Source organism: Rousettus aegyptiacus, unplaced genomic scaffold (genome assembly GCF_014176215.1).
Source record: "Rousettus aegyptiacus isolate mRouAeg1 unplaced genomic scaffold, mRouAeg1.p scaffold_m13_p_1, whole genome shotgun sequence".
Classification (NCBI taxonomy): Eukaryota; Metazoa; Chordata; class Mammalia; order Chiroptera; family Pteropodidae; genus Rousettus; species Rousettus aegyptiacus.
The window spans coordinates 155,290,993-155,304,075 of NW_023416284.1; the positions used below are offsets into that span (position 1 = coordinate 155,290,993).

Sequence of the window (13,083 nt, forward strand, 5' to 3'; positions counted from 1 at the left end):
TTGCATAAAATTTAATAGCTATGTTTATATGTTCATTAAAATCAATCCCGTTGAATAGTCTAACATTTATAGTCTGTCTTAGAAATAATTTGTTTAAGCATACTATTTTCAGGTATGATTTAATATGTCAAACTAAACCAAGCATTCTAAAGCATAATCCACATATCTTGGAATTGTTCCAAACACAACAATAAAAAAAGCACAAGAAAGTTAAATGATAGAGCATTGGTTGAATAACTCATAGTGCATCACTGAATTGACATACATGTTGCAGAATATTCAAGATTTTTTGATCAAGTAAAAAGATCAGGTAAAATATGAGCAAGATTTCTATTTAATTTAAACACATATGATTGATACATATGTTCATAAAAAAAGAACGAAAACATATACACTAAAATAATACTGGTGACTATATTTAAGAATGGTATTTTCCCAGTTTCCCTTTTCTGATGTTAAAAATTTTAAATATTTTCTATTAGATATTACTGTTATTGGGAGAAAACAATGAAACTGATTTTAAAGTGAACTAACTATTAGGCGATCTTTACAATATCTAAGTAAATATAAAATCACAAGGAAAATTGAGAATTTGATAACAGCACTGGTAAAAATGAGAAGGTAGAAATCTACTTTCATCTATGATCTGTAGCATGAGTTATGATTAGAATCAAATTTCTATCAGATTCTGGCTGATTACCTAATCAGATTATCACTGGTCAAATTAGAAGTTGTAATAGTGTATTTTTATGTAAGTATTTCTCTTAAGGGCCAAGTTTTTGTAGCATGAAGTATACGTAACAGGATTTATGAATTAAGAGACAGGATTTAAATCTTAAGGCCGACTGTCACTGGTCATAAAATGGTCAAGAATTAGGAAATAAGCTGCTTTATTTGGGCTACTTTCCTTTTTTTTTTTAATCATAGAATGGTTGAGAAAGCAATGAGACTACCTAAACTGATTAAATGATACTGCTGTTGAAGCTGAGAAAATTAAGCTAAAATATAATTAACTTTCAGCAAAAGATGAATGTGGTCCAATCACTTTAACCAGGAATATTTGTTTTATGGGTATACATTTATATCTATTAAAACACGTTCATCATTAATGTTAAAACACCTGGTTGTTAATAGTTCTAAAGTGTTGCTTAAGGGAGTTGTTTTTAACACACACACACACACACACACACACACACACACACACTGTTCTAAGGGCAACTCTGTTTTTTCCTGAAATTGATTTTAGAATCATTATGAATTAGTGAGAAAGATAGGAAAATGCATTTTTCTTAAAGGATAGCCTTCTTTTTCCAGATTTTTTTTCTAGAAGAAATTATTTTGGTAATACAATGCCATATAAATTTGAGTTTCTCCCAAATTCATTTGTTAATTGATTTCAATTCAAATAAAAAAAAGTCGTGTCTGTGTATTTATGTACATAAAAACTTTAAAAAAGGATGCTAAGATTCATGTGTTTTGTGTGTTAGATATACTTTTAATTTAAAAAATATATGGACTTTAATTTTTGTCAGCTTTATTGTAAGAGAAAGCAATGGAAAAGCACTGGCAGTGTTATTAAGGTGTGACTCATTATTTTCCAATAAAATGTTTATCAGCCTTTTAGTCTAAGGCTCTACCTCTCTAGTTGTTATGTAACCATGACATTTAATATCATTGTGACTCTAGATCTGGCCAATATTTTAGCCTATCATGACTGACAGCCTTAACTAATTTTTATCTTACACAGCTAATTGGATTTCATCATTAGAGTCACAAATAACAACAGGGAAACCATGATGATTTTATTTAATGTTAATGATAATGTTAACCATTTAGCTGAAGACTCAAGTTAAATCAGCCTCTCAAATAGTCCACTTAGCCTTGTAGAAATAACTCTTAAAGAATGAATTTTATCATACAATGGGATTTGTCTATCATTATGGATAATCTCATAATTATTACCTGAAACATAAAATATAAGATTGTTTTGGTAGGAAAAGATGAGGCCAAAGAAAAAATTGTTTTATAGCAGAAACCATAGTTAGGTGCTATCTGGCAAATGTGATACTTTGTTATCCTGTTAGGTTATCTCTCCTAGGCAGGACATCATTTTCAATTTCATTCAAGCTGAGCAATTGTCAGTTACATCACATCAACTAGCCATTGAAACTAGGGAGTTAGTGCATATCCTTACACTCTTAAATAATGATAATGAGTAATTTTTTGAATAGTCTAAAAATAGGGTTTATTGACAAAAATCATTCATAGGTCAAATTAGAAGGGAATGCAAATCTTCAATATTTAGGCAACTAGGTAAAATCCAGTTAGTGATTTGATTTTAATAAATGCCAGCTACTAACATGAGAAAGGTAAGTATAAAAAAAAGAATAATAAAAAGAAAAGAGGAGAATGAAGAAAGAAAGTATAAGAAAGTCAAATAAGAGGAAATTAATGAGATACAGTTCAATTAGGTTAAGCCCTGCTTTAGGATAAGGATGCAAATACAAGATTACCCTCTGTAGCACTGAGTGTTTGTGTTTATTAAAATTGCCACCCCACTAAAGTTGTGATAATTCTCACAGATCTTTAATGAAGTAGAGTGTAGATGAGCTAACTGGTTTGTAATGAAGCATACCATAAAATAAAGTTATTCACCTGGATGACTCTGAAAGAAAAGGGATAAAAAGAGAATGAAGTTATTACTAATAAATACTGTAAAAGAGCAACTCATAGAATATGATATAGAAAATAGTTTATAATTATGTAGCATGATAAGTCAGATATAATAAATTATTGTTTAATTAAACCAAATGAAGAAAGGTTTGTTTTATAAAATGTGATCTGTTAGTATTGGCATTATTGTATCACAAAAGAAAACTTATTCTAGGGAAGAATATGTTGCATTAGGGAAACAAAAGAAATAAGCCTAGACCAAGTTCAATTAGTGGAAGAATGTTTTACATAAGTTTATGTAGAAAGTATATTTTTTAATATCCTAAGGAGATAAAAGTTTGGAGAGTATTGCTGTATTATTTACATAAGGAGAGGTTATGATGTACCATAATTGGCATAATCAAATGGCAACCCACAGTGAGAACTCAAATATTGATTACTTTTCTATCATTCTATCCTCCTATAAATCATGTCAGTTTACTACTATTGCTAAGACTATTTTACATTTGAGTAAACTGAAGTGTAGTAAGACCATGTCTTGAGTATATCTACAGAGATCCTAATTAAGCCAAACTTTAGGTCTCAAGTCCTTTATCTCTGTATGCTATTTAATTGCATGTGACCATTCCCTTACTGTGAACCTTCCATAAAAATATCAATTTTGATGACTGAGACAAAACTTTCAGCTTATTTTTTTTAACTAAGTATAATTTATATTTACACATGAATATAAGTAACTGTGATATCTGAATGAATTTGGATGAAGTTTCCAGATTCTCATATATTTAATATATAATATTGAAGTAGTGATTATACCATGTTTGCCACATAGATGCAGATAACATTTTTTGGCATTTTATGAGCTTAAAATATAGTTTCAGTTGTGAAATAGAAAAGCTGCAGCACTGACATTTTTTTGCGCCATTAGGAAGCATGCCTACCAATAATAAATTTTCAGGAATATTTAGTCAATGTAATAAAGTGTGTTTCATCAGCTCTTACCAGACATTTTACTTATCGTGTTTTTGGACTTTTAGTAAATAGTGCTTATTTAGCTCTCCAATGTAAGTAAGGTGGGGAAAGCATGTTAGCATGAACAAAGGATGTGATCAAATGCTTTGTTCGGATATTCATTCTTTCATTCTTTCTAAGTCAATTAAACCAAGCTGCTGGAACCACTAGGCACTTTGTATTTGTTCTCGCTTTGTTACTCTTAAAGTAGGACCCAGCATTTCACTATGCTTCTAAGAGTAAAATCCAGATCTGCAAAGCAGTCAAAAAAAGTCTAGATTTTAGCTTTAAAAAACATTTTGTGAGATGACTTTATACTTAACAGTACTGAGCAAACTTAGATATCTCATTATGTCTTACAATGGAGATCTTTGATGCAGCCTGCTCAGCTTCCTTACCCTATTACTAGTCCCCAGCCCTTAAGTCAAACAGCCTCTCAAACTCCCCTTTTTTTGTCTTGAACCATTTAGTTGGCCTTTTCTTTTGCATCACCAAGCATTGCACCTATTCAGCAATTAGATGAACCCATTACCTGGAAAACAGCTGTCATCATTTATTACATCAATTCATCATATAGGGCTCTCAGTCCTCACGCTACATGAAATGATCATAGTATGCTCACCAATACCAGACCTAAGAAGGGAGAAGAGATTCTGCATCTGAAAATACTAAGATTTTCTCCATATCACTCCTTATTCATTCATTGATTTACAAATTGTTATCTTAGTACCTATTTTGTGTAAAATACTAAGTCAACAATTTAGAGACACAAACATAATTTTTTAAACAGTGCCTTCTCAAGGGTCTTATGCAAATAGATATAAGACATTAGGAATGAAATTAGGGCAAGCAAGATATTTTACTGGAGTTTACTGGAGAACTAATCAGTGCTAAGACATTTGCAATTGGATATCACTGAGGAGGTGATATTTAAATTGACCTTTGAAGAAAAATAGATTATTAATAGGTAAGAAAAATATTATTACAGGAATAACACAAAAAGTTGGGAAGTAGCTTTCCACTTACATGGAACAGCAAGTAATCAAGTGTGTATGGAATTTGCACACATGGAGGGACTTGAGTGATGGACTGAAACATGAGACCGAAAAAACTAACATGGTGCAAGAGCATTTTATTTCAAAGTCCTTGAAATAAAAATTAAAATAAAATAAAAATTCTGGAACTCATCATATAAAGAATGAGAGCAATTGATGTTTATTGGGCAGAGTAATTACTTGATATCCTCTTTTTTCATGTTTAAAAATTCTCATCTGGTGTTTCTTTGTTCACAGCACCCTCCCATCATACCCCTTCCAGTTCCCACTCTTCTATTTGGTAACAGGCGTAATTTAGCTTGATTCACCTCTTATGGAAAGTGTTTCATCTCCTCTGTTAAGCTTTGCAGGACCACTTTTTCTCAGACAAGTTATATACTTCTCCCATATTTCTTGCTTGGGTTCAGACTATTTTATAATGATTTTTGTATAATAATCATCTCTTTTTAATTTTTTTTTTTAAATCTACCTCTCTTCACTTGAATTCAGAAGAGAATTTATCATTGGTCTTTGTATCCTCAGTGTCTTTCTAGCATGTTGCCTTCTATGTGCTTAATAAATTTTAGTTGACTGAGAGATCAGAACTATGTCCTGGTAAGAAAAATTTATCCTCTGTTAGAGGACACAATGAGAAGATGAAGAGGGGGTGGGGGGAGACCAAAGAGAGAAAGCTGAGCTTATGGGATAGATGCATGAGCACTAATTTGAAGCTGGCTCTAAGTAACTTGCAGAAAGGTTATATGTTATCATATATGGGTTGATTTTGCTAAAAGAATACATTCTTTTTTTGATTGGCTGTATGTGAGATATAGATAGATAGATAGATAGATAGATAGATAGATAGATAGATGTATGCATTCAGTTTTTTAAAGATATTTAGAAACCATGATCATTCCTCCTTAAAACAGAAATTTCTTTTGTCTAAAAACTTAAAAATTACCCTTAAACATATTTGAGCTATATGCTAGTAGAGTACATAATAGTGAGAAAAAAATCAAGACATAAATGTACATCTCATTCTTTTCCATAAAAAGAAGCAATATCTGATATTTCACACTAAGCTTAAGATTAGTTATGTTCAAAAGTTCAAGTTCTATTTAAATCTTAGTTGATCCAAAATTAATTATGTGTTATTTCTCTCTTGCTTTTCTACAGTATGCTGTCTGGCTAGTCCTCTGGGTTACGTGGAATGTGTTTGTTATCTGCTTCTATTTGGAGGCTGGGGACCTCTCAAAGGTAATTTGCTATCTGATTTGCCTGAGTTATCAGTGGTGTGTTAATAAGCCTCTTCCTAAGTAAGGCAGAGTCTCACCCTACTCCTCTCAAAAGGTGTCCTCTCTATATATCTGCATTTCTACCATTAAAAAATAATATGTTCTAGTGTGTCAAAGTTTTCATGTTTTTAAGCAAAAACTAGTGTGAAATATTCATTATCACAGTGACCATGCTATAGACTTTTAAAACATTGACTGATGAGAGATTTCTAAGCAGAATAGGAATTTTTTCAAGATAAAATCTTGAAGATTTTTAAATCACTGAATTTGCTTATTGCTCTATTAAAGATTTTCCCTGATTGGGCTCAAATAGCAGTGCAATAATTCAAACAATTAATGGGTTTTAGTTGAGAAAAATTGTACAAGAAGGATATAATTTATTATATAATTGAATAAGATAAACATTTTACTCTAAAATAGTCTAGGAAAGACAAAAATCTGTGCTTTTTCATTAGGTTTTTCTATTTTGCGCTGTCCTCTTTTGAGTGTGTATATGTTTCTGTCTGAGTTTGTGTGGTGCTATTTTATTTCTACCCCGAATGCCTTTACTATTGAAATAATGTAGCTTTTAGATTTTTAAAACCAGCTTCCTTCTTCCATTGGAATGCAATTAACAGCAAATAAGTCAAATGAGATAATCTATTCAAAGAAATAGATTGGGATACTTGAGAGATTTGCAAACTTATACTTCACAGTAACTTTAAGACAGATTGTAAAATGTTCTTTTACCTAACCCTTATTAGACGAGAAAGACTGCAAAGATGTTGACATTTTTAAAAACCTAGGGATGATAACTTGCATTAAAAGGCAAAAAAAAAAAAAAAAAAAAAAAGAGAGAGAGCTACAAAGTCACCAGAAATTATGTTTTCAAGGCTCTATATTTTAGGGGGTGAGGGATGGGAGTAGTAGCAATACTTGTTTATAATCTAGCATATAGGAGTTTCACATTTGCAAGAATGTTTATTTATTATATTAAGTATAAATAACCTTGATTCATTTTGTTCTATGGTGAACAATGAAGGATAAATTAAGAAGGTGATATTATGGTATAAGGCATAATCAAGGCTTCTGGAACCTGTGATTTTATGATCAGATTTGGGAGAAGTCCTCGCTGTGGCCTTCTGCAAAATCTGACCTGGTAAAGGCATTTTTGTGATTCTTGTAGCTCATTGTCCTCCACACTTTTGGCAGCAGGCAGTACCTTCTAAGGTGCTGTGACCAATGAAAAGGAATTGTTCAGCTGTCTGTAGGAAGGACACAGACAAGACTGCTACTTAAAACTGACATTCCCTTCATGCCAGAAAAGCAACACATACTTTCCTTACCCAATTTATTTATCCCCACTGCCTTATAATACACTTAATTCAAAGAAATTCTTCACAAGAATAACTTTTAATAATATTCTCAATTTTAAATAACTACTTTAAAAATTGGAAGGCATTTCTTCAGGCATATTATCTGAGTAAAATTTCTTCAGGCGTATTGTCTGAGTAATCTAGCAACAGATTAGAGTTTGTTTAATATGAGACACGGGGGCGGGGGAAGAGAGGTAGAGAGAGAGAGAGAGAGAGAGAGAGAGAGAGAGAGAGAGAGAGAGAGAGAGAGAGAGAGAGAGAGAGAGAGAGAGAGAGAGAGAGAGAGGAAGAATGAATGAGATCTGAGCCAAACTGGCTGCACAAATGTTCTGTAATTGTGTTCGCTGCTCTACATGTTAACTGCAGGCACAAAACAAAGCTTGTGATCTCATGACCTTGGACATGGGCATTGAAATCACAGCAAGGACACATCCTAAAACATTACAGTTTAATACAGTTGCAACCCAAATGACTAAGAATTCTTTTAATGCACACATACAGGTAGTGACTATCCCTTAGTAATGAAACAGTTAATATTCCCTTTCATCTTATAAACCAGTGCTAGGCTGTGCAGAGCACATGAAAATTTAATATTTTTTAACAAATAATCTAAAAGAAAACCATAAAGGTCAAAGTTATATAGTTATCTGTACCAGCTTTTTCCTCCCTTTTCTATGGAGTTTGAGAAAGGAGTATTTATACCATTTAATTCTTTAGCTTCTGCAACTGCCTCACATTCTTCAGGTAATACAATGACAGAAGGAAGCAATGGTGATTGAAAAATGTACAGATATATGAAAACTCAAGAATGGGACTCCTGAAACTGCTGATAATACTTAGATTACAGAATATAAACCATTTTTTTTCTCAACCCACCAAAAAATAAAAATAAAATGGTTTGGCCATATGAATGGGTCAATTTGTTTGAGGCTGAGGGAGAAATATGGGAAATTGAATAGGGGAAGAAATTCTATGGTCTTATTTATGTAAAAGAAGCCTATTTATTTCCATTAAATATTTCATAAATTGAGATTCCATCATAATGACTATTCGCAAAAAGTGATAAAAATATGAAGGCAAACTGTTAAGAGTTTAGAATGTTGTGGTCATTTTCTACAGTGTCTTTTCTGCTTTTTCTACTAAACCAACTGCCATGTACTAATGAGCAAAACAGAGATTAGAGTCATTAACCAAACCAGTGTGTACATTCAGTAATAAAATGGCTTAATTACAATAATATGATACACAGGTCTGACCTGTTTGACCTTCAGTTTTTTTGTACCCATAGTGGTATAGTTAATATATTTTCTTCATTGAAAAATCTGTCTAAATCTAACATTATTAAAAGATCAATGAATATATTTATTGTCCTCATAAGATTTAAGAAAAAAATAAAACTATACCACTAGAGAAACTGCTTTAAAATGTTTTGTCTCAGTTAAATTAAAATGATAGGAACATAGTATAAAACAATGATAGCAATAGATGAAAGTGACAAATAAAAATACATTCTATAATAATTATTTCCAAGTTATTTACATTAATTGTTTAGATATCAATTTTGTATCTATTTATCCTAAAGCAGCATACAGTATGTTACAACTTGGGTTGATATTTTAATAGATGTCCAGTTAAGGAAACAGAGATGACGATCAGTTTGTAACCCAAAGTGTTTGCTAACTTTGTAAGCAATTGCCTTTGAATATTTAGTGTCCTGGACTATTGGATTTATAGTTTTGAGAACTACTCATATAAATAGTCTTATCATTTTGTTGTGTTATTCTGGGCAGTTATGATTTTCTTGCTCACATATCAAATAGAAAGAAATAGAAACTAATCCTAGCTATCAACTGAATTGAGTTATTCTGAAGAGAGGAGATCTGCTGTTTGTTCTGTAGTAATTTTTAACTTCAAAATGCATAACAGTTAGAAAGAAAAGATATATAATGTGATAATTCACCTATTAGGTTCATCACCTGGGAAAATGAAGTTTATGAAACAAAATTTTTATTAGTAATATACAAGAAAAGATTTAATGGTCTTCTGGTTATCTGTAAAAGCCTGTATTCTGTTGGATGTCATGTAATTGTATATTACTCATGCTGAAATTATAACATTTTCTTTATATGACTGTTTGAGATCTCAGTTTATACTTTTTTAATTTATAAGACACCATTAGTGAATGATGCACCTATATTCAGACGTAAAACAAAAGCCTTAGAGAGCATGAAAGGGTAACCAAGGGATCATTTTATACTTAAAACAACCTAACTTTTTTTCTTTAACACTTTGAGACTAGGGATGTAGGCACATAACTGTCAGCCTTTATTATATTATCAGAAACTTACCTATTTAAACATAGCCTAAAGCAATTACTTATACCTAGTGATATATATATTTCAGGATGAACACATTTAATAACAACTTCTAGAAAACTGACATATTTGAATAATTTTGATAGTTGCTTCTGAGATCTAGATATAAATTTTTATTTTAAAAACTTGATATATAATAAATATAAGAATGTGGCATATTTAATCTTTGGGGAATAGAATTGTACTTGCAAACATAAGAGACAGGAAAAAAGATAAAACCTGTCATACACTGTAGGCAGTAGTGTACAGATCCTTAAAACCAGATGTGAGTGCTGTGTGGAATAATGTACCATTGAAACAATCCCAGTTTTATTCCTTCTATTTACAAAATTATTTATTTAAAGAGATATTTGATATTTGGTATTTGGTATGGAGAGAAAGCTATTATCATTTTTTAAAATTTGAATTAGTGTTGTTCTTTAAGAAATAAAAATATTTATGCAATTACTAATGAACAAAGAATTTTTCTGATAATTGATTTAAGACTAAATTAAACAAATATCGAGAGGATAATTTATTATTTGTTTCTCTTTTTTTTTTGCTTTTCTTACTGTAAAATATATATAGTCTAGGAAAATTTCAATTAACTGTTACTAAACTAATTAGAAAATTTTCATTTCCCAACCATCAAAGTTGATGTTGCTTTAGGGTATAGAATAAAATGTTCTATGTGTTATTAAGAATTAAATATGTAATTTTCCTCCAAATAGAAATTAACCAACCTATTATAATTTCATCAGTCACTGCCTATCTTCTCTTGTTTTCTTTAATAGTGGATTGAATTAAAGTGCTTATTTTTTTACTTCTTCAATTTTTTTCTTTGCTTAATTTTCCTACTTTCTTTTAATGCCCCTAAAGTGGGGAATAGGGTCATTGAAACTTTCTACTTCTCCATCTACATTTTCTTACTTGAAAATGCCATCTACTGTCATAATTTAAACTACCATCTCTACACCTATGTTTACTTTATTTATAGCTTTAGTCCTGACCTTGTTGCTAAGTTGAAGTCCCACATTTCCAACTTTCTGCTCTGTCATGTCAATTCTATTGTCACCTTAAATTCAACATGTCTAAGAGAATTTGTCATCTCCAAAGAATCCAACTTTTGTAACTCACTTTTTACTCAGAAAATAAAAAAAAAGGCAAACTTTAGTTTGAAGAATTAATAAAAGAGGAAAAAGAGTCATGGGAATACAGAAATCATTATAGATTGACCATAAGGTGAAGCAATAAATCAATGTTTTTTTAAATATAGTGTTTGCGCATATCATAAATGTAAGACATCAACACATCAAAACAGTACAGATCTGCTGAAGTAATAATACTCTGGAAAGGTAAATACCCTAAGGAGATGAGCTAACCACTCGAGGAGACTACATCCTGTGGGCATTTACTGATTCGGGTTGGGGCAGGAGGCTAATAATCCAGGCTTTGAACCCATAGAAGGCTATTTCTGGGATATGTATAAATTAGCATAGCTTTGAGGGAGAGAGTCTCAAGCACGTGGATAATTTTCTTTTTAGAATATTTGGTAAATTCTGTATATGGCTAAAAATATAAATGGAAAGACTAAAAAGCAGTGTAAAAAGGTTTGGCAGTCTTACAAAGTGGAGACTGTAGGTAGGAGAGAAGCTCTACAGAATAAACTAGACTTAAGAGTTGAGAAACCTGGAGATTGAGCTAGGGGCAAAGGAGATGCACAATAAATATTACCAGATCTAAAATCCAGGCTCAACTCAGCACAGTTCTTACTTGAAATAAGTTGGTCAATCATTGCTTTTTCTGTCTAGTTGAGGAAAAAGAAAACCTTCTCAAGAGAAATATAGCATTCTGCTAGTCTTTTACAATTTATTTTTATGCACGACATTAGGCGATTAAAAATTCCTACTCATGCTAAAGAGTGAACCTTATTACTAAAAGTGAAGAAAAAATAGATGATTGAGACAGACCAACACATGATTCAGATATTGTAAGTAGCTGATAAAGGCTTTAAAAAACAATATGTTGAAGAAAATAATGGGAAAACTGGAGATAATATATTGAAAGATGAGGAATTTACCCTTAGAAAGTTAGGATCTATATAATGAATCGAGTGGAAATTCCAGAACTGAAAAATATATTTAAAAGTAAAAACTTATTAGGTATGTTTGGTAGTAGATTTTAAAGATTAGATAAGAAGATTGGTGAGCTAGAGGACAAGTCAATAGAAAATATCCAAACTGAAGCAGAGGAGTTAACAACAACAACAAAAAAAAAGGATAAAAATATAAAAGAGATTGTCAGAAATATATAAGTCTCTGTTAAAGGTTCAATATACAAATAATTGAATTCCTAGGAGAAGAGAGATAGAATTGGACAGAAGCAATATCTAACTAAAGTGATAATAACAGAGAATCTTTCAAAACCAATTACATGTATCAACCTACAGATTCAAGATGTCTTTCAGATCTCAAGTGGAATAAATACCAAGAAAACCACATTCAGGTATAAAACTGGTAGCACTTTTGAAAATCAAAATCAAAGAGAAAATCTTAAAAGCCATCAAAGATAAAAGACACCTTGCCTTTAAAGAAACAATAAAAAGACTGACAATTGACCTTGTAATGGAAACAATGAATCTCGAAGACAATTGAATGGCACCTTTAAAGTGTTCTCAAAGTGTCAACCTAGACAGAAAGGAGTTAGTGTTCTAAGTTTATAGCATCAGGGAAATGGTAAAGATAAAATTTATATTAGATTATATATTTAAAGAATTAATGTTTTCTTGTGTAATGATAAAAAGAAACCATATCTACTAAAAACCAGCTATACATAAAAAATTATGTAATAGAAATATTTGAATAATCCAAGCAAAGCTAAGACAGGAGAAAAACTAAGAAAAAATAGATCAACAAAAAAAAAAATACAAAAATGGATGCTATAATCCAGAATATATCAATAATTACATTAAATCTAAATAAACTAAATACTCTAGTTAAAAGACTAAGATTGTCTGTCTAGATAAATATACAACACCCAAATATATATTGTATATAAGATATATACCTAAAATACAAGGATTAATATCAGACAAGGTAGTGTTTAAAGCAAGCAGAATTACTAAAGATAAACAGGGTATATCATAATGATAAAAAGGTCTATCCATATGAGGATATTGAAGTCAGCATTATCTGAATAAAATATTATAGCTTCAAAATATATAAAGTAAAAATGGATAAAATTAAAAGGAGAAATAGTCATATCCAAAATCACAGTGAGAGATTTTTAACATTCCTCTCTGAATACATCAATCAGATAAAAATTCAAAAAGGATATAGAATGTCTATATAATATAGTTAAC

At 30.9% G+C, this 13,083-nt stretch overlaps 1 protein-coding gene across 11 annotated transcripts in view; it reads left to right on the top strand.

Moving 5' to 3' along the window:
* Positions 1–13,083, top strand: part of NKAIN2 (sodium/potassium transporting ATPase interacting 2) — an 831,125-nt gene that overhangs the window by 447,190 nt on the left and 370,852 nt on the right. For all 11 annotated transcript variants that reach the window (XR_004951018.1, XR_004951023.1, XR_004951021.1 and 8 more), the window contains one exon: positions 5,895–5,975. Coding sequence is in view for 4 of the 11 variants with exons in the window: in XM_036221459.1 (XP_036077352.1) it covers positions 5,895–5,975 (81 nt within the window). In the remaining 7 variants the exon portion in view is untranslated. The remainder of the gene's footprint in view (positions 1–5,894; positions 5,976–13,083) is intronic.